The following is a 19,781-nucleotide window of genomic DNA, read 5'->3' on the forward strand; positions in this document are numbered from 1 at the left end:
ATCTAGCCCGGTACTCTGTCTTCCGAGGGTGGCCAATGTCAGGTGCTTCAAGGGGAATTAACAGAACAGGGCAATTATTGAGTGATCCATCCCTGGTCATCCACTCCCAGCTTTGGGAAAACAGAGGCTCTCAGAGCATGGTGTTTATCCCTGCCCATCCTGGCGAATAGCCATTGATGGACATATCCTTGATTAACTTATCTAGTTCTTTTTTGAATCCTGTTCTAGATTTGGCCTTCACAACAGCCCCTGGCAAAATGTTCCACAGGTTGACTGTATGTTGTGTGAAGAAGTACTTCCTTTTGTTTGTTTTAAACCTGCTGTCTATTAATGTCATTGGGTGACCCCTAGTTCTTGTGTTATGTGAGGGAGCTTTTCACTTTCTCCACACCAGTCAAGATTTTATAGACACTCTCCCCCCCCCCCCCCCCCCCCCCCGGCTCCATAGTCTCTTTTCCAAGCCGGAAAGTCCCCCAGTCTTTTTAATCTCTCCTCATATAGAAGCTGTTCCATAAGCCTAATCATTTTTGTTGCCCTTCTCTGTACCTTTTCCAACTCCAGTATATCATTTTTGAGATGGGATGACCAGAACTGCACACAGTATTCAAGATGGGGTGACAGTGGACGAGAAGCTGGGTGACAGTGGACGAGAAGCTGGATATGAGTCAGCAGTGTGCCCTTGTTGCCAAGAAGGCCAATGGCATTTTGGGATGTATAAGTAGGGGCATAGCGAGCAGATCGAGGGACGTGATCGTTCCCCTCTATTCGACATTGGTGAGGCCTCATCTGGAGTACTGTGTCCAGTTTTGGGCCCCACACTTCAAGAAGGATGTGGATAAATTGGAGAGAGTCCAGCGAAGGGCAACAAAAATGATTAGGGGTCTGGAACACATGACTTATGAGGAGAGGCTGAGGGAGCTGGGATTGTTTAGCCTGCAGAAGAGAAGAATGAGGGGGGATTTGATAGCTGCTTTCAACTACCTGAAAGGGGGTTCCAAAGAGGATGGCTCTAGACTGTTCTCAATGGTAGCAGATGACAGAACGAGGAGTAATGGTCTCAAGCTGCAGTGGGGGAGGTTTAGATTGGATATTAGGAAAAACTTTTTCACTAAGAGGGTGGTGAAACACTGGAATGCGTTACCTAGGGAGGTGGTAGAATCTCCTTCCTTAGAGGTTTTTAAGGTCAGGCTTGACAAAGCCCTGGCTGGGATGATTTAACTGGGAATTGGTCCTGCTTCGAGCAGGGGGTTGGACTAGATGACCTTCTGGGGTCCCTTCCAACCCTTATATTCTATGATTCTATGATTCTATGTGAGCATACCATGGATTTATATAGTAAATGTGGAGGAGCCTGGTTTGCCAGCTTCATCAGCAAAGCCAATGCAGAATGACAAACTGCGAAAAGGCTGCAAAACTCCAATCCTCTGGACTGCATCAACATGCAGAAAGCCTTATTGACTTTTTTTTAAAGTGTGTATTCATGTTTCAATTTCAATTCAAGTTTCGAGCCAATGACTAAACTGGCAACACTGCATGTAACTAGTTGACCACTGGCGGGGGGGACACGACGGGACTGTTGGGGAAATTGAGGGGGGGTGTACAGCCCTCTGGGGGGTAGGGAACGCCCGGTTTCATTGAATTAAGTCTCCTGCTGCAGCACCTCAGTAGGTTACGTCAAAGAGGAGCTGCAGTGACCGGGCATTCGGATGCCCGTGCCTTTAAGAAAAGACATTGGAATGCCCGTGCCTTTAAGAACCCAGCCCTGGGAAGCCCAGTCTGTGGGAGGGGAAATAGAAAAGCCCCTCTGTTCCCCCCACCCTATTTTTGCAAACACTGGTGTCTCAGTCCACCGGGGTAACTGTTACCCCCTCTGCCTCTGCCTGTGCCGGGGTTTTGCCCTCTGACACCCTCTGGCACCTCCTCACCCTGGGCTTAACTTGTCACCTCTCCACCCCATCCCTGATTTTGCCTTCAGCCCCTACCCTAACCCTGCCTCCAGCTGCTTGACCCCCCTGACCAGTCAAGTTTCACCCCCTGCTCAGACCCTGGCCACCCCCTTCCTCCGATTTGCCCCCCTTTGCCCCTTTTTAACTCCTGTTAAAAGCAGTCAGCAGAATCTTATGGCTAATAAGGGCAGGGTGAAGGGCAGTGGCTTCAGCAGATGTTAGTGAGCATGCTCTGTTTGTGTGAGCCTGCTGAGTGCACCCTAAATAGCATATTCCTACAGAGAGCAGTTTCCTACACTACACCGGCTGTGCTCGGCATCCTGCGGGCCCTTGATGCGTTTTACCTTGGACCATTTGTTGTGGCCAGGGGGGCGGAAGGCCTGGCTCAATGGGCGGGAGGACAGGGGCACACAGCCAGGGCGCCAGCACCGAGGTCAAAACAGGGCATCTGTATGGGGCAGCTGCCCTCCCCATGGCGCTGGGCAGAGACACAGGTGTGAGCTCCTGTAACACACATGGTGCAGCCCTCCTGAAAGACACACACACTACACAATTAGGAAGGCCAAAAAAGAATGTGAAGAACAGTTAGCAAAGACTCAAAAAGTAATAGCAATTTTTTTTTTAAGTCCATCAGAAGCAGGAAGCCGGCTAAACAACCCGTGGGGCCACTGGACGATCGAGGTGCAAAAGGAGCACTCAAGGACGATAAGGCCATTGCGGAGAAACTAAATGAATTCTTTGCATCGGTCTTCACGGCTGAGGATGTGAGGGAGATTCCCACACCTGAGCCATTCTCTTTAGGTGACAGATCTGAGGAACGGTCCCAGATTGAGGTATCACTAGAGGAGGTTTTGGAACAAATTGATAAATTGAACAGTAACAAGTCACCAGGACCAGATGGAATTCACCCAAGAGCTCTGAAGGAACTCAAATGTGAAATTGCAGAACTACTAACTGTGGTATGTAACCTATCATTTAAATCAGCTTCTGTACCAAATGACTGGAGGATAGCTAATGTGACGCTAACTTTTAAAAAGGGCTCCAGAGATGCTCCCAGCAATTACAGGCCTGTAAGCCTGCCTTCAGTACCAGGCAAACTGGTTGAAACTATAACAAAGAACAATATTGTCAGACATATTGATGAACATAATTTGTTGAGGAAGAGTCAACATGGTTTTAGTAAAGGGAAATTGTGCCTCACCAATCTACTAGAATCTTTGAGGGGGTCTTTTGCTGCCAAATTCTTCCAGCCCTACCAGCGGCATTAGCTTTGTCGGCAGGACAGCGCTCCTGCCGACAAAGCCGCGTTCACACTGCCACTTGCGTCGGGCAAAATTTTTGTCTTTCGTGGAGGGGGCTTTTTTAAGTACCCGTGAAAGACAAATGTTTTGTTGACAACTTCGCAGTGTAGACATACCATTACTGAGAGACTGACAAGCTGCACAGCCTGGCCTGAGCCCTCTTGTCCCCACTGATCCTTACTCCTCTCCAAGAGCCAGGAAAGAACCCAGGAATCGGGGCTCCCAAGCCCCCGCCCTAGCCAGCTCCCTACGGCCCCACGCACAGCCCAGGGGCGGGGACCGAGCTGCCCCCTTACGGGCTCCTGCCACTGGGGCTCCAGGTGCCGCGAGCGCCCCCGGCGGCCGGACTCGGGACCCAGGCGTCCGGGGGGCTGATCCAGAAAGTCCCTGCGCTGGGGCCTCCCCCGGCTGCTGGAGCTGGCGGCGCAGGCGCGGGCGGGGAGCGCGGCAGGGTTGGAGCGGGGCGGGGCCTTCCCGGACACCTGGGTCCCAGCCCGGCCCCTGCGCAGGGCGGGTCCCGGCTGCAGCCCTAGGCGGGCCAGTCGGTTTCGGGGAGGCACCAGCCGCGGGGCGGGAAGTCGCTGCCCGGGCGGGAGGTCGCTGCCCGGGCCGGAGCCGAGCCCGGCGATGGCTGCAGCGGGGCCGGCGCAGGTAGGACGCGGGGCGGGGACTCCCCGGCCGGGCACTGGCTGGTCCCGGCTGTGGGCTGGGACCCGGGTCCCTCCCGCGCTAGTGACCCCGGGGCTGGGAGCGGATCAGCGCGGCGAGGCAGGGTCCGGGCTCCCGCTTTGCACCAGCGCAGCCCGGGGGTCAGGGGCTGCAGCAGGCGGAGCGCTGGGGCCGGGGAGCGGCTTTGGGGCCCCAGGACCCACCCACAAAGCCAGGCGGACATGCGGAGCCAGGCGCGACCCCTTTACCCCGAGTCCCCGGGGGGCTGTGCGGGGGGGTCTCCCTGGGTCACAGCTGCTGGGCTGGGGGTTCCCCGGGAGCCGCTGCCCTAGAACCCGCGTCCCCTGCTGAGAGCCCGGGCTGGGGCTGGCGCGGAGGGTGCTGAGTGTGTAACGCTTGTGCCAGCAGCTGCGGGTGGCGTTTGAGGACGTGGCTCTGTATTTCAGCCGGGAGGAGTGGGAGCTCTTATCCCGGCCAGAGAAGCAGCTGTACCGGGACCAGATGCTGAGGAATTACCAGGCCCTCGTTTCCTTGGGTAAGGACCGATTTATCTCTACTCATAGCTGTGAAACGTTTGGATTCCCTTGATGCCTCAGCTGCCATGTGCCACCCCGTGGTCGAGTGTTGGCAAATGTTGGCCCCTTTCAGGTCGGCTTCCTGTTGAAGCAGAAATCAGGACTATTGAGCAGTGGTGTCCAATAGAAATTCCATGCTAGCCATGCTGCGAGCCACACTTGTGGTTTTGAATTTTTCTTCTTAGCCACATTATAAAAAAGCCACTTGCATTAGCCACAATTCAGTAGCCTATTAGGCACATGTGGCTAGTGGCGAACGTATTGGACTCCGCTGCTATAGAGCCTGGGGCTAATCTTAGGGCTTGGCTACACTTCCAAGTTAGAGCGCATTAAAGCAGCCCCGGGCGCCCTAACTCCCGACCTGTCCACACTGGCAAGGCTCTTACAGCACCTGGACTCTGCAGCCGGAGCGCTCCTGGTAATCCACCTCCACGAGAAGCCCAATGCTTGCTGCGCCTCGGCTGAAACGCCCGGGCGTCAGTGTGGACGACATGTTGCATTACTGTGCTGTGATCAGCCTCTGGAAACGTCCCATAATCCCCTTAAGTCAAGTGGCCACTCTTCCCATTGTTGTGAACTTGGCTGTAGGAATGCGGATGTGCCCTTTCAAAGCTCCATTTCTGACAGCTGGCTGCTTACCTGCTCCGGGACAAAGCAACCATTCCTGTGGAATGCTGCTTGCTGTGAGTGTGTGCGATGGGGTGGGGGGGGAGTCTGCTGCTGTCTGAACTTACAAGACAGCATGCTGACACACTCTCTGCCCCCCCAAAACCAACTCTCTCTCCCCCCACTTACCCACAACACAGTCCCTGTCACACTCCACCCACCCACCCACACACACCATTTGAAAAGCACGCTGCAGCCACTTGCACACTGGGCTAGCTACCACAATGCACTGCTCTTTGTGGCGTTGCAAGAGCTGCTAATGCGGCCACGCCAGTGCGCTTGAATCTGACAGTGTGAACACACTGCAGCTCTTTCCCTACTGCGCTCTCCGAGGGCTGGTTTAACTCCCAGCGCTCTACATCTGCAAGTGTAGCCAAGCCCTCAGTGTAACTTGTTTACTTGCATTACGTACCTCAGTCCTGGCACAGCCATGGTAGCAAACAGTCACGTGAACGACAACCTCTTCCAGGAATCCCGGCCAGACACCGATGGCAGCAACTCTGCCTCAGGAACTGACTCTAGCTAGAAAAATAAGGCAGGGAGAAAACACATCTGCTGCTTGCAGCAGCTCCCAACCTCCCTGAAAAGAACACGCATCATACATTTAACAACTGTATAGTAGAACAACGCTTGCAACCTAAGCAAAAGAACTGACAGATTTGTAGAATGGCGCCACCTGGTGACACCTGCCATGGCACATGTTGTGGCTTATGCCTTAATGATGTACTGCCAAGTGTTGAATTTGAGCTATAAGAGGGCAAAGGACTAAACTTCCCTTCTTCCAAAGTCTTCCCCACCATAAATTTTTAAGGAGACAGTTGGGTAAGTGAGAGAGGGTAGTTGGGGACTTTGTATCCACCCTGTCTCTTAATCAGAGTTAATGGGGTGTTCAATGATATTTCAACTCGTTAAAGAACACCGTTGTCCTATGGAACTTACTGCCACAAGATAGCATGGAGGCCAAGATGTTAGCAGGATGAGAACTTTTTGTGGAACATCTGGAGTTCATAGAATCATAGAATATAAGGGTTGGAAGGGACCCCAGAAGGTCATCTAGTCCAACCCCCTGCTCGAAGCAGGACCAATTCCCAGTTAAATCATCAATTCCCAGTTAAATCATCAAATCATCATCATCAGTTAAATCATCACCTTACTAGAGTTCCCCTAGTAAGGATTTAAAACTGGGCCCCCCACTGCAAATTGAGATGGGTCATAGACGTTGCACTTCAGAGTATGAACTAAACTTGCCTGGTGGGAGATGAGAAGAAATCTCTAAGGAAGGCTTATTTCTTTATTCTCCTGCTTGGGATCTCTTGCGCTTTCCTCGGAAGCAGCATCCAAGGTCAGTGTCCCATCATGCCAGGTGCTCGGCAGACACACCCTGATCGAGATGGGGCCCTGTTGTGCGGGGCTGCACCAATATATAAATGATTCCCTGCCCCCAAAATTTTATTAATAAAATTGATTCTTTCCCCTCCAAACAGGCTATTCAGGTTCCACACCGGATTTAATCCACCGGATCGAGCTAGGGGAGGCAGAGCTCTGGATCCAGGATGCCGAGGACTCCAGGGAAACCTCAGGGCCTGAGAGCCCCTCCTCAGGTGAGTCATAATAATCCAGTCCCTTCTGATTTATACAGCTGCTAGTGGCAGGCTCCTTAATGTAGAAGGCAAAGGCAGAGCGAGCTCCACTGTCTGGGAGCTGAAGGGGACAAATGGAGGCTGGGAATTAGGGGTCAGTGTTTATCTGGGAGGGGAAGGAACCATTGGGAGAGCTCCCCTCATGGCAGCTTGGATTCTCCATCACTGGGAGTCTGTCAGTGGAGATGGGGTGTCTCTTTCTCAAAGCCCTGCTGTAACTCAGCCAGGAGTTACTGGGCCAGAGGCAGGAATCACTGCGGGGGAGATTCTCTGCCCTGGGTTAGGCAGGAAGCCAGGCTGGATGGGTACAATGAGTCTGTCTGGCCTTGATATCTTGAATCATAGAAACGTAGGACTTGATGGGACCTCAGTCGGTCATCTAGTCCAGTCCCCTGCACTGAGGCAAAGCTAAGTATTATCTAGATCATCCCTGACAGGTGTCTGCCTCACTTGTTCTTAAAAACCTCTAATGATGAAGATTTCACAACCTGCTTAGATAATTTGTTCCAGTGCTTAACTACCCGTAGAGTCTGGAAGTTTTTCTTAATGTCTAACCTAAATCTCTCTCTTGCTGCAATTTAAGCCCATTGCTCCTTGTCCTGGCCTCAGTGGATAGGGAGAACAATTTCTCACCCTCCTCTTTGTAACAGCCTTTTACGTACTTGAGGACTGTTATCAGCTCTCCCCTTCTTCTGCCCCCCCAACCCCCCCCCCCCCCCCCCGCCACCAGTCTTCTCTTCTTCAGACTAAACAAACCCAATTTTTTCAATCTTTCCTCGTGGGTCATGTCTTCTAGACATTTAATCATTCTTGTTACTCTCCTCTGACCCTCTCCAGTTTGTCTATATCCTTTCTGAAGTGTGGTGTCCAGAACTGGACACAGTACTCCAGCTGAGGCTTTACCAGTGCTGAGTAGAGTGGAAGAATTACTTCTCGCATCTTGCATGCAACACTCCTGCTAATACATCCCAGAATATTTGCTTTTTCCCCCTCCCCCAAAAAACGATTCCATGGTTGACTCATATGTAGTCTGTGATCCACTATAACCCCAGATGGTTTTCTGCAGTACTGTTTCCTAGGCAGTCATTTCTCATTCTGTATTTGTGTAACTGATTATTCCTACATAAGTGTAGTACTTTGTGTATGATCTTATTGTATTTTATCCTATTTAATTCTGACCTTTTCTCCAGTTTGTCAGGATCATTTTGAATTCTAATTCTGTCCTCCAAAGGGCTTGCACCCCTCCCAGCTTTGAATCATCCATAAACTTTGAGTGTACTCTCTATGCCATTGTCCAAATCATTTATGAAGATATGGAATAGAACTAGAGCCAGGACAGATCCCTGTGGGATCCCGTTCAATATAGTCTAGCGGTTCATTTATGAACAATAATAACTACTCTCTGAGTGTGGTGTTCCAACTAGTTGCACACACAGCTTATAGTAGGTTTGCCTAGGCTATATTTCTCTAGTTTGTTTATGAGAAGACAGTATCAAAAGCATTACAAAAGTCAAGCTGTGACATGTCCTGCTTCCACCCTGTCCACAAGGCTTGTTACCTGTCAAAGAAGGATATTAGGTTAGTTTCACATAATTTGTTCTTGACAAATCCATGTTGACTGTTACGTATTACTTTTATTTCCTTCTAGGGGCTTACAAATAGAATGTTTGATTACTTGCTCCCTTATCTTTCCAGGTACTGAAGTTAAGCTGACTGGTTTATAATTCCCTGGGTAGTCCTTATTTCCCTTTCTATAGATGGTACTATATTTACCTTTTTCCAGTCCTCTGTTTTCTCTACCATCCTCCAGGAGTTCTCAGAGATAATCGCTAATGGCTCGGAGATCTCTTCATCCAGATCCTTAAGTATTCTAGGATGTATTTCATCAGGCGCTGCTGAGTTGAAGGCATCTATCTTGTCTAAGAAATTCATAACTATTTCTTTTCCTATTTTAGGCTCAGATCCTACCCCGTTGACACTAATGTTCACTATGTTAGTCGACCGATCACTGCTAACTTTTTTGGTGAAAACTGAATCAAAGGAGGCATTTAACAGTTTGGCAATTGCTGCGTTTTCTCTTATTGTCTTTCCCTCCATTTAGTAATGGGCCTAGCCTGTCCTTGGTCTTCCTCTTGCTTCCCATGTATTTGTAAAATGCTTTCTTGTTCCCTTTTATATACTTAGCTAGTTTAATTTGTTTTTAGCCCTGGCCTTTCTAATTTTGTCCCTACATATTGGTTCAGTTCTAGAAGTGGGTCATTACAGCTCCACCATGCCTCAGATTCCTCACCTGTGTAATGGAGAGGGCATTGGGACTGTGAGGCTAAAATCCGTCTGTGTGTGTCAGCGGATCTGGCACAGGCGGGGGGAGAAGAAAAGCACCTGGGTAGAAATACAAGCCTGCCGGTCCATAGACCACATCACCTTCTTCTAGGCTTCCCACACCTCAGAAAATCATACCAAGGGAAGGGATGTCCTAGAGATTTTTGAGATGAGTTTCATGCCTCTGACCCTCCTCTCTCAAGTTATGAATGCTGGTGTCCTATGGCCCTGGGCACGTGGGTCCAAATATAGCTCAGAGAAGGGCAAAAACCTGCTCGCAGCCTGGGAGAGCATCCCAGAGTCACTGGCCCTCGGCAGAGAAGGTGCTGTCCTCTCCAGGTTCCCACCCCACCCCCTCTCTGCCAGTTCATTGTGCACATAACCTCTCAGACTGGAGAAACCTTCCCCAGCGAATAAGGAGAAAGCTGGGAATGGCTCGAGGCAGAGCAGGATCAGTCATGTACGATGAGTGTGAGGGGACGCTACATGGAGGATGCAATTTGTAGAGCAGGTCTCAGGCACTTGTAGAGCTTCACTGTAATGCGCTAAAACTGCCCCGGGTTCCAGGCAGCTGCTACAGGGGAAGCTGATGCGTTTGGGGGCCAGACGAAATCGTCCTACAGGCCATGGCGTGGAGTACCCTGGTGTATGGGCAGGGTGTGAGGGAGAGGAGGTGGCATGGCCTTTGTCACATCCCCACTAGTCCTGCTCTCTCAGGCGTGGTCTACATTGGGGGTGGGGATCGATCTAAGATACGCAACTTCAGCTACGAGAATAGCGTAGCTGAAGTTGACATATCTTAGATCAACTTAGAATCACTTACTTCGCGTCCTCGCAGCGGGATCGACGGCCACTGCTCCCCCATCGACTCTGCTTCCGCCTCTTGCAGTGGTGGAGTTCCGGAGTCGACGGCAGAGCGATTGGGGATCCATTTATCGCATCTACACTAGACAAGATAAATCGATCCCCAATAGATGGATCACTACCCGCCGATCCTGCGGGTAGTGTAGACGTGGCCTCAGTGGCATGAAATCGTTGTCACTTGCATTGCTTCAGTGTCCATGCTTAGCACAGCCCTCAGCCCTAACGTGTCTGTGACTGTCTGTAGATCAAAGGCCACTCTCACTTTCCAGCACAGCATTGTCACTGATTGGGTTGTAAAACAATACAAACATGTTTTTCAGGTTACATCACACACCCTGAGTGACAGGTTACATCCCTTCAACCCCAAACCCCACCCTCTTGAGGATTTTAGTTTAGTTTTAGTTTTGCACAAAGAATGAAACATCAAGCAGAGGCTAAATGACTTCTTTAAAAGGAATTCCTTGAAAAGGACTCACTCCCCCACAGGAATAAGCTACATTGTTCTCAGCAGCTTTAAACCAGTCTCGGTACGTCCACATGAGGAGATTGTAGCCCCTCAACTAATTTCAAACCAATGTAGTTAAAACAGCACAAAAACTGGCAAACAGGCCTCATGCTATATAAGAGGAGAAAGTGAAGAACCAGCACCAGGTAAATAAACACCTCTGGTTAAAATAAAAACAAAATAAGTTTGAAAACAAAACCAGGGCCCCGCTGTGCCAGGCGCTGCCTGTATCCTGGGCAGGCTACAATTTAAGCATAAAATGAGACCCAAGAGGTGCATGGTACACGTGGGAGCAGGTGCTAGGCGCTGCACAAACAATGTAGGGTAGAACCACCGTGACTAAGGTTGAAGATTTGTCGTGGAATTTTGTATTAAAAATTATGGAGCAGTTAAAGTAAATTTAGTAAAATCACAGGTCACTACATTTACTGTGACTGCTCCAGGATTTTTAATAAAACCTGCCCTGCCCAGAGGGCACTAGCCTCCCAAAAAGCACCCTCCCCCTCAGCACTGCAACCCTGACCATAGCCTGGTGCAGAGTGGTTGGTGTGGGCTAGAGAAGATCTGGGTGGCAAGGCCATTCACTGAAGTTTGCCCCCCCCCCAACCATCATGAATGTGAGTGGGGGCAAATCTGAGTGGCACTGGAACCCCGCGGGCCAGGTCTCAATGTCCAGTGCAAGGCGTTGGGTCTATCCCTGTGGGACAGGAGCCATCATTGCAGGGTAAGGCACCCATCCAAAAAACAGTCATGGACAAATGGAGAAATCGCTCTATCCGTGACATTTTCTATCCTTGACAAACTTGTAGCCTTAACTGTGAGCTAACACTGGGATTGCCTCTGCTCTCTCCAACAGGGCACGGGATCCCGGGCGGAACGAGGAAATGGTCTGAGTGTGGGGAGAGTGCAGCAGGAAAGCAGGATTCCACATCCCACAGAGGGATCCATGCACAGGACACAGTCCATCCCCAGGGTAAACTCAGTCAGAGACCAGACCTGGCTACGCACCAGAGACTCCCCGTGGGCCAGCGTCGCCATCGCTGCATCGACTGCGGCAAGAGGTTCAGAAAACCCTCCGGACTCATCCAGCACCAGTGTGCACACACCAGGGAGAGGCCATACCGCTGCTCTGACTGCGGCAAGGCCTTTGCAGAGAGCTCAAAGCTGAAAATACACCAGCGCACGCACACCGGGGAGCGGCCCTACCACTGCGCTGACTGTGGAAAGAGCTTTACACAAATCGCACACCTGAGAACACACCAGCGCACGCACACCGGGGAGCGGCCGTACCGCTGCACCGACTGCGACAAGGGGTTCAACAGTGCCAATATGCTGACCCTCCACCGGCGAACGCACACCGGGAAGAGGCCATACCACTGTGCCGACTGCAGCAAGAGCTTTGCAGAGAGCTCAAAGCTGAGAATACACCAGCGCACGCACACCGGGGAACGGCCGTACCACTGCACTGACTGTGGCAAGGACTTTGCACAGATTGCAAACCTGAGAACCCATCAGCGCACGCACACTGGGGAGCGGCCGTACCACTGCACTGACTGTGGCAAGGGCTTTGCACAGATGGCACACCTGAGAACCCATCAGCGCACACACACCAGGGAGCGGCCGTACTACTGCTCTGACTGCGGCAAGGCCTTTGCAGAGAGCTCAAAGCTGAAAATACACCAGCGCACGCACACCGGGGAGCGGCCGTATTGCTGTGCTGACTGTGGCAAGGGGTTTACACAGATCGCACATCTGAGAACCCATCAGCGCACGCACACACCGGGGAGCGGCCGTACGCCTGTGCTTACTGCAGCAAGGACTTTGCACACAACTCAAACCTCAGACTACACCAGCACATGCACACAGGGGAGTGGCCATACAGCTGCCCCAGCCCTGAGCCCCGTCCCACCCCCTGAACCCCTCATCCCTGGCCGCAGAGCCCACACTCATTTTTAGAATAGAATAGAATCATAGAATAGAATATCAGGGTTGGAAGGGACCTCAGGAGGTCGTCTAGTCCAGCCCCCTGCGCAAAGCAGGACCAATCCCCAATTTTTGCCCCAGATCCCTAAATGGCCCCGTCATAAATATCAAGGGAAGGGTAAACACCTTTAAAATCCCGCCTGGCCAGAGGAAAAACCCTTTCATCTGTAAAGGGTTAAGAAGCTAGGATAACCTCGCTGGCACCTGACCAAAATGACCAGTGAGGAGACAAAATACTTTCAAAAGCTGGGGGGAGGGAGAAACAAAGCCTCTCTCTCTGTCTGTGTGGTGCTTTTGCCAGGGACAGAACAGGAATGGAGTCTTAGAACTTAGTAAGTAATCTAGTTAAATGTGCGTTAGATTCTGTTTTCTTTAAATGGCTGAGAAAATAAGTTGTGCTAAATGGAATGGATATTCCTGTTTTTTATCTCTTTTTGTAACTTAAGGTTTTGCCTAGAGGGATTCTCTATGTTTTGAATCTAATTACCCTGTAAGGTATTTACCATCCTGATTTTACAGAGGTGATTCTTTTACTTTTTCTTCTATTAAAATTCTTCTTTTAAGAATCTCATTGCTTTTTCATTGTTCTTAAGATCCAAGGGTTTGGGTGTGTGTTCGCCTATGCAAATTGGTGACGATTTTTATCAAACCTTCCCCAGGAAAGGGGGTGTAGGGCTTGGGGCGATTTTGGGGGGAAAGACGTTTCCAAACGGGCTCTTTCCCAGTTATATATCCATTAGACGTTTGGTGGTGGCAGCGATAAAGTACAAGGGCAAAAGGTAATATAGTTTGTACCATGGGGAAGTTTTAACCTAAGTTGGTAAAAGTAAGCTTGGGAGGTTTTCATGCAGGTCCCCACATCTGTACCCTAGAGTTCAGAGTGGGGAGGGAACCTTGACATGGTGGCAGAGCGGTGGGATTAACTTGAAATCATTTAAGATCAATTTGAGATTCTTTTGAACCAGAAGCACAGATTTGAAAAGAATTTTTTTTTCTTTGGGCTGCTGGAAAGCAGGTTTTAAGCTGAAAGCAGTTAGGATTTTTTCCTGCTTTGGGGCCAGAGCAGAGACAAAAGGGAATTGTCTTTGGCGAGCTGGAGTTTCCCTACCTAAAGATAGGGTAGTTAACCTCCTGCAGGGAAATTTACAAGTCTTCACAGACCTGAAGTTGTTTTTTTCCTAAGATCAACTAGAGGGGTTTTCTATCTATTTGCCTGGAGACAAAGGTGTTAGGGTTTTTTGTTTTTGTTTTTTTAGGATTTTTCTGTAGGCTGACAATCACTATCAGGAAATATAGGTATCATATTACAGCACAGCAAAATTTTACAAGCCAAGGTTTTTTGGGTTTTTTTTGTTTATTTCTAACTCTCGGGTGTAAAGTTAGTTAAAAACAGAGAGGCAAAGATGACACAAACCAAGACACAATACTAATTGGAGTTAGCCAGACTGGAGGCAGTGAAAGAGGCAGAAAAAGCCCTAGAAGCTGCCCACAGGAGAGAAATGTAGGCAAAGGATAAAGAAATGGAGGCTGCGAAAGAGGCAGAAAAGAACCAAGAGGCTGCCCACAGGAGAGCTATGGAAGCAAGGGCCAAAGAACTGGAGAAGAAGGAAAAAGAGAGGAAGCATGCACTGGAGATGGAGAAGGCAAAGACTCAGCAGAATATACCAACAAACCCTAGCAATCCGCCTCCAGGTACCACTTCCCATCCCAGAAAGTTTCCCACCTACAAGGCAGGCGATGATACCGAGGTCTTCTTAGAAAACTTCAAAAGGGCCTGCCTTGGGTACAGCATCTCTACAGACCAATACATGGTAGAGCTGAGGCCACAGCTCAGTGGACCCTTAGCTGAGGTGGTGACTGAAATGCCTAAGGAACACATGAACAAGTATGAACTGTTTAAAACCAAGGCGAGAGTCAGAATGGGGCTTCTCGTCAGCGGGTCAGAGCCCTACGGTGGAAACCAGACGTGTCATTTACCCAACATGCCTACCACATTGTGAAACATTGGGATGCCTGGATATCAGGAGCAAGTGTTAAATCTTCAGAAGATTTGCCCTTCCTAATGCAAATGGAACAGTTCTTAGAGGGTGTTCCTGAGGAAATCCTAGATGGGAAGCCCAAAACAGTAAACGAGGTGGGGGAGATTGGAGCCAAATGCGGGGAGGTGGCAGAAAAGAGAAAAACTGGTTGCAGTTGGAGCGGATACCAGAAGGGACAACCCCAGACCACACCCTACTACCAGGGGCAGCCCAAGGCCCCACCTACCCCACAAGGAACCCTCCAGCCACCTTATCGTCCCGCCACACTGTTCTCCAGCAACCCACTTTTCCCCAGTGACCTGTCAGCTGGACAATGTGTTAGATGTAACGAGCCGGAGCATGTAAAGGTCAACTGCCCCAAGAACCCCAACAGATTACAGTTCATTGCACCGGAATCACACTAGAGGTCCTCAGGCCCAGATACCTCCCAGATACCCTTGGAGCGGAGGGAAACAGTGAGTGTGGGCAGGAAGAAGGTCACCGCGTGGAGGGACACCGGAGCACAAGTGTCAGTTATCAATGCTTCCTTAGTGGACCCCAATTTAATCAACCCAGAGATCCAAGTGACGATTCAACCCTTCAAGTCAAACTCTTTCAATTTGCCTACAGCCAAGTTGCCTGTCCAGTACAAGGGCTGGTCAGGAACATGGACTTTTGCAGTCTATGATGATTATCCCATCCTCATGCTGTTGGGGGAAGACATGGCCAATTGTGTGAAGCTAACCAAGAGGGTGGGAATGGTCACCCGCAGCCAGGCTAAACAAACTGTCACGCCTAGCTCTGTTCCGGAAACTTCTACCAGGACCTGGTCAGAGGTGATGGATCTGGACACCAGGCCAATGTCTGCAACAGCAGTAGTGGATCCAGTCCCAGAGACCCAGACAAACCGGAACCCGCGGAACAACTAGCACCAGACCCATTGCCAGCACTGAATCCAGTACTTGCAACCCCAACACCAGAGGGCCCCACCGAACCTGAACCGGCAGCAGCCGATAACCCTACACAAGAGGCTCAGCCGGAGCCTGAACCCTAACATAGTGCTCCAGTGGAGAGCAGTTCACAATCAACGGAAACAGCCCCATCCCCTACATCGCTTCCAGAGGGACCAAGCATAAATCCACAATCCAATGAGGAACTGATGTCTCCAGCAGCAAGGGAATAGTTCCAGACCGAACAGGAAGCAGATGAAAGCCTCCAGAGAGCTTGGATGGCAGCACGGAACAACCCACCACCTCTCAGCTCTTCTAATTGATCCAGGTTTGTTGTAGAAAGAGGACTTTTATACAAGGAAACTCTTTCTGGTGGACACCAGGAAGACTGGCATCCTCGGAGACAGTTGTTCGTTCTAACTAAGTACTGGGTTAAGCTCTTGAGCTTAGCCCACGATCATCCTAGTGGCCATGCTGGGGTGAACAGGACCAAAGACCATTTGGGGAGGTCATTCCACTGGGAGGGAATGGGCAAAGATGTTTCTACCTATGTCCGGTCTTGTGAGGTATGCCAAAAAGTGGGAAAACCCCAAGACCAGGTCAAAGCCCCTCTCCAGCCACTCCCCATCATTGAAGTTCCATTTCAGTGAGTAGCTGTGCATATTCTGGGTCCTTTTCCGAAAAAGACACCCAGAGGAAAGCAGTACATACTGACTTTCATGGATTTTGCCACCCGATGGCCGGAAGAGTAGCTCTAAGCAACACCAGGGCTAAAAGTGTGTGCCAGGCACTAGCAGACATTTTTGACAGGGTAGGTTGGCCCTCTGACATCCTCCCAGATGCAGGAACTAATTTCCTGGCAGGAACTATGGAAAACCTTTGGGAAGCTCATGGGGTAAATCACTTGGTTGCCACTCCTTACCACCATCAAACAAATGGCATGGTGGAGAAGTTTAATGGAACTTTGGGGGCCATGATACGTAAATTCGTAAATGAGCACTCCAATGATTGGGACCTAGTGTTGCAGCAGTTGCTCTTTGCCTACAGAGCTGTACCACATCCCAGTTTAGGGTTTTCACCTTTTGAACTTGTGTATGGCCACGAGGTTAAGGAGCCATTACTGTTGGTGAAGCAGCAATGGGAGGGATTTACACCTTCTCCAGGAACTAACATTCTGGACTTTGTAACCAACCTACAAAACACCCTCCGAACCTCTCTACCCCTTGCTAAAGAAAACCTACAGGATGCTCAAAAAGAGCAAAAGGCTTGGTATGATAAACATGCCAGAGAGCGTTCCTTCAAAGTAGGGGACCAGGTCATGGTCTTAAAGGCGCTCCAGGCCCATAAAATGGAAGTGTTGTGGGAAGGGCCGTTCACGGTCCAGGAGCACCTGGGAGCTGTTAATTATCTCATAGCATTCCCCACCTCTAACCGAAAGCCTAAGGTATACCATATTAATTCTCTAAAGCCCTTTATTCCAGAGAATTAAAGGTTTGTCAGTTTACAGCCCAGGGAGGAGATGACGCTGAGTGGCCTGAAGGTGTCTACTACGAAGGGAAAAGTGAGGGTGGCGTAGAAGAGGTGAACCTCTCCGTGACACTTGGGCGTATGCAGCAACGACAGATCCAGGAGCTGTGCACTAGCTATGCACCGACGTTCTCAGCCACCCCAGGACTGACTGAACGGGCATACCACTCCATTGACACAGGTAATGCTCACCCAATGCTCACCCAAGTCCAACCTTACTGGGTGTCTCCTCAAGCTAAAACTGCTATAGAACGGGAGATCCAGGATATGTTCCAGATGGGGTAATCCGCCCCTCTGGCAGTGTATGGGCATCTCCAGTGGTTCTAGTTCCCAAACCAGATGAGGAGATACATTTTTGCGTGGACTACCGTAAGCTCAATGCTGTAACTCGCCCAGACAACTATCCAATGCCACGCACAGATGAACTATTAGAGAAACTGGGACGGGCCCAGTTCATCTCTACCTTGGACTTAACCAAGGGGTACTGGCAGATACCGCTTGATGAATCCGCCAGGGAAAGGTCAGCCTTCACCATCCATGTCGGGCTGTATGAATTTAATGTACTCCCTTTCGGGCTGCGGAATGCACCCGCCACCTTCCAAAGACTTGTAGATGGTCTCCTAGCGGGATTAGGAGACGATGCAGTCGCCTACCTTGATGTGGCCATATTTTCGGATTCCTGGGCAGAACACCTGGAACATCTACAAAAAGTCTTTGAGTGCATAAGGGAGGCAGGACTAACTGTTAAGGCTAAGAAGTGTCAAATAGGCCTAAACAGAGTGACACCAGATGGGTCAAGGAACTATCAACCCCCTACAGGCCAAAGTGGATGGAATCTAAAAGTGGCCTGTCCCAAAGTCAAAGAAACAAGTTCAATCCTTCTTAGGCTTGGCCACAATACAGCCAAATCGCCGCCCCACTCACAGACCTAACCAAAAAGAAACAGCCAAATGCCGTTCAGTGGACCGAAGAGTGTCAGCAGGCCTTTAACCAGCTTAAAGCGACACTCATGTCTGACCCTGTACTAAGGGCCCCAGACTTTGACAAACCGTTCCTAGTAACCACTGATGTGTCCGAGTGTGGTGTGGGAGCAGTTTCAATGCAGGAAGGACTGGATCAAACCTGTAGTGTTTCTCAGCAAGAAGCTGTCTGAGAGGGAAAGCAACTGGTAAGTCAGTGAAAAAGAATGTTACTCCATTGTCTATGCTCTGGAAAAGCTACACCCATACATTTGGGGAGGAGGTTTCTACCTGCAAACCGACCATGCTGCACTACAGTGGCTTCATACTGCCACAGGAAATAACAAAAAACTTATTCGGTGGAGTTTAGCTCTCCAAGATTTTGATTTCGACATCCAACACATCTCAGGAGCTTCTAACAAAGTGGCTGATGCACTCTGCCGTGAAAGTTTCCCAGAATCAACTGGTTAAAATCATCCTTGAGATGTGGAAAATATTGTTAGTCTTTATATACTTTGTAGTATATTTAGAGGTGCATGTGTCTTATTAACTCTTTTCTCCTAGAGCTCCAGGAAGAAATCCCAGCCAGCGTTTCAGTCTATCTGATTTGGGGGGCATCATGAGTGTGAAGGGAAGGGTAGACACCTTTTTGGGGTCCCTCCTGGCCGGAGGAAAAACCCTTTCACCTGTAAAGGGTTAAGAAGCTAGGATAACCTTGCTGGCACCTGACCACAATGACCAATGAAGAGACAAGATACTTTCAAAAGCTGGGGGGAGGGAGAAACAAAGCCTCTCTCTCTGTCTGTGTGATGCTTTTGCCGGGGACAGAACAGGAATGGAGTCTTAGAACTTAGTAAGTAATCTAGCTAGATATGCGTTAGATTCTGTTTTCTTTAAATGGCTGAGAAAATAAGTTGTGCTGAATGGAATGTAGACTCCTGTTTTTGTCTCTGTTTTTGTAACTTAAGGTTTTGCCTAGAGGGATTCTCTATATTTTGAATCTAATTACCCTGTAAGCTATTTACCATCCTGATTTTACAGAGGTGATTCTTTTTACTTTTTCTTCTATTAAAATTCTTTTTTTAAGAAACTGAATGCTTTTTCATTGTTCTTAAGATCCAAGGGTTTGGGTCTGTGGTCACCTATGCAAATTGGTGACGATTTTTATCAAACCTTCCCCAGGAAAGGGGGGGGGTAAGATTTGGGAGGATTTTGGGGGGAAAGACTTTTCCAAACGAACTCTTTCCCAGTAACTGGTGTTAGACGTTTGGTGGTGGCAGCGAAAGTCCAAGGGCAAAAGGTAAATAGTTTGTACCATGGGGAAGTTTTAACCTAAGCTGGTAAAAATAAGCTTAGGAGGTTTTCATGCAGGTCCTCACATCTGTACCCTAGTGTTCAGGGTGGGGAAGGAACCTTGACAAGAGTCATGAACCAAGAGGCCGGCGCAAAAGGACTTGCTTAGACACTGGGGGCATATGGGAAAGAGTGCAGTGAGCATCTACTGACCATCTCCAGAGTGAAGGAGCTTCTGCGCTGCACCTTGGATAACCTGGGAGAGGAGGAGCTTAGGATCTTCAAAATGACTGAAGTTGAACTGAGAAACACATCTATCACCAACCCCCGCATCCATGGGGACAAGCTGGATAGGGAAGGGTTGGCAGAGATGATGGAGGACATAATCAGTCACTACGGGGTGCGCTATGCCATAGAAGCAACCCTGAGCGTGCTGAGAAACAAGAACCAGAGAACCCAGGTGACAAGACTTTGAGATGCAGAGGGATTACATCAGACAAACCTGGGAGTGGAGATCAGCCCTCTTCAGAGTCAGTGATCTCCTGATGCAAACCTGGGGCAGC

The 19,781-nt window shown here is 49.7% G+C and overlaps 1 protein-coding gene across 1 annotated transcript in view; it reads left to right on the plus strand.

Annotated features, from left to right (window-relative positions):
* LOC125637942 (uncharacterized) overlaps positions 1-19,015 on the plus strand; it is a 47,039-nt gene extending 28,024 nt beyond the window's left edge. Inside the window, 5 exon segments of the mRNA XM_075129080.1 lie at positions 3,665-3,898; positions 4,322-4,451; positions 6,642-6,758; positions 11,345-12,261; positions 12,264-19,015. Coding sequence (XP_074985181.1) covers positions 3,665-3,898; positions 4,322-4,451; positions 6,642-6,758; positions 11,345-12,261; positions 12,264-12,404 — 1,539 coding nt within the window. The 3' untranslated portion in view covers positions 12,405-19,015.
* The last annotated feature ends 766 nt before the right edge of the window (positions 19,016-19,781 follow it).

The sequence above is a fragment of the Caretta caretta genome, chromosome 6 (assembly GCF_965140235.1).
Source record: "Caretta caretta isolate rCarCar2 chromosome 6, rCarCar1.hap1, whole genome shotgun sequence".
NCBI lineage: Eukaryota > Metazoa > Chordata > Testudines > Cheloniidae > Caretta > Caretta caretta.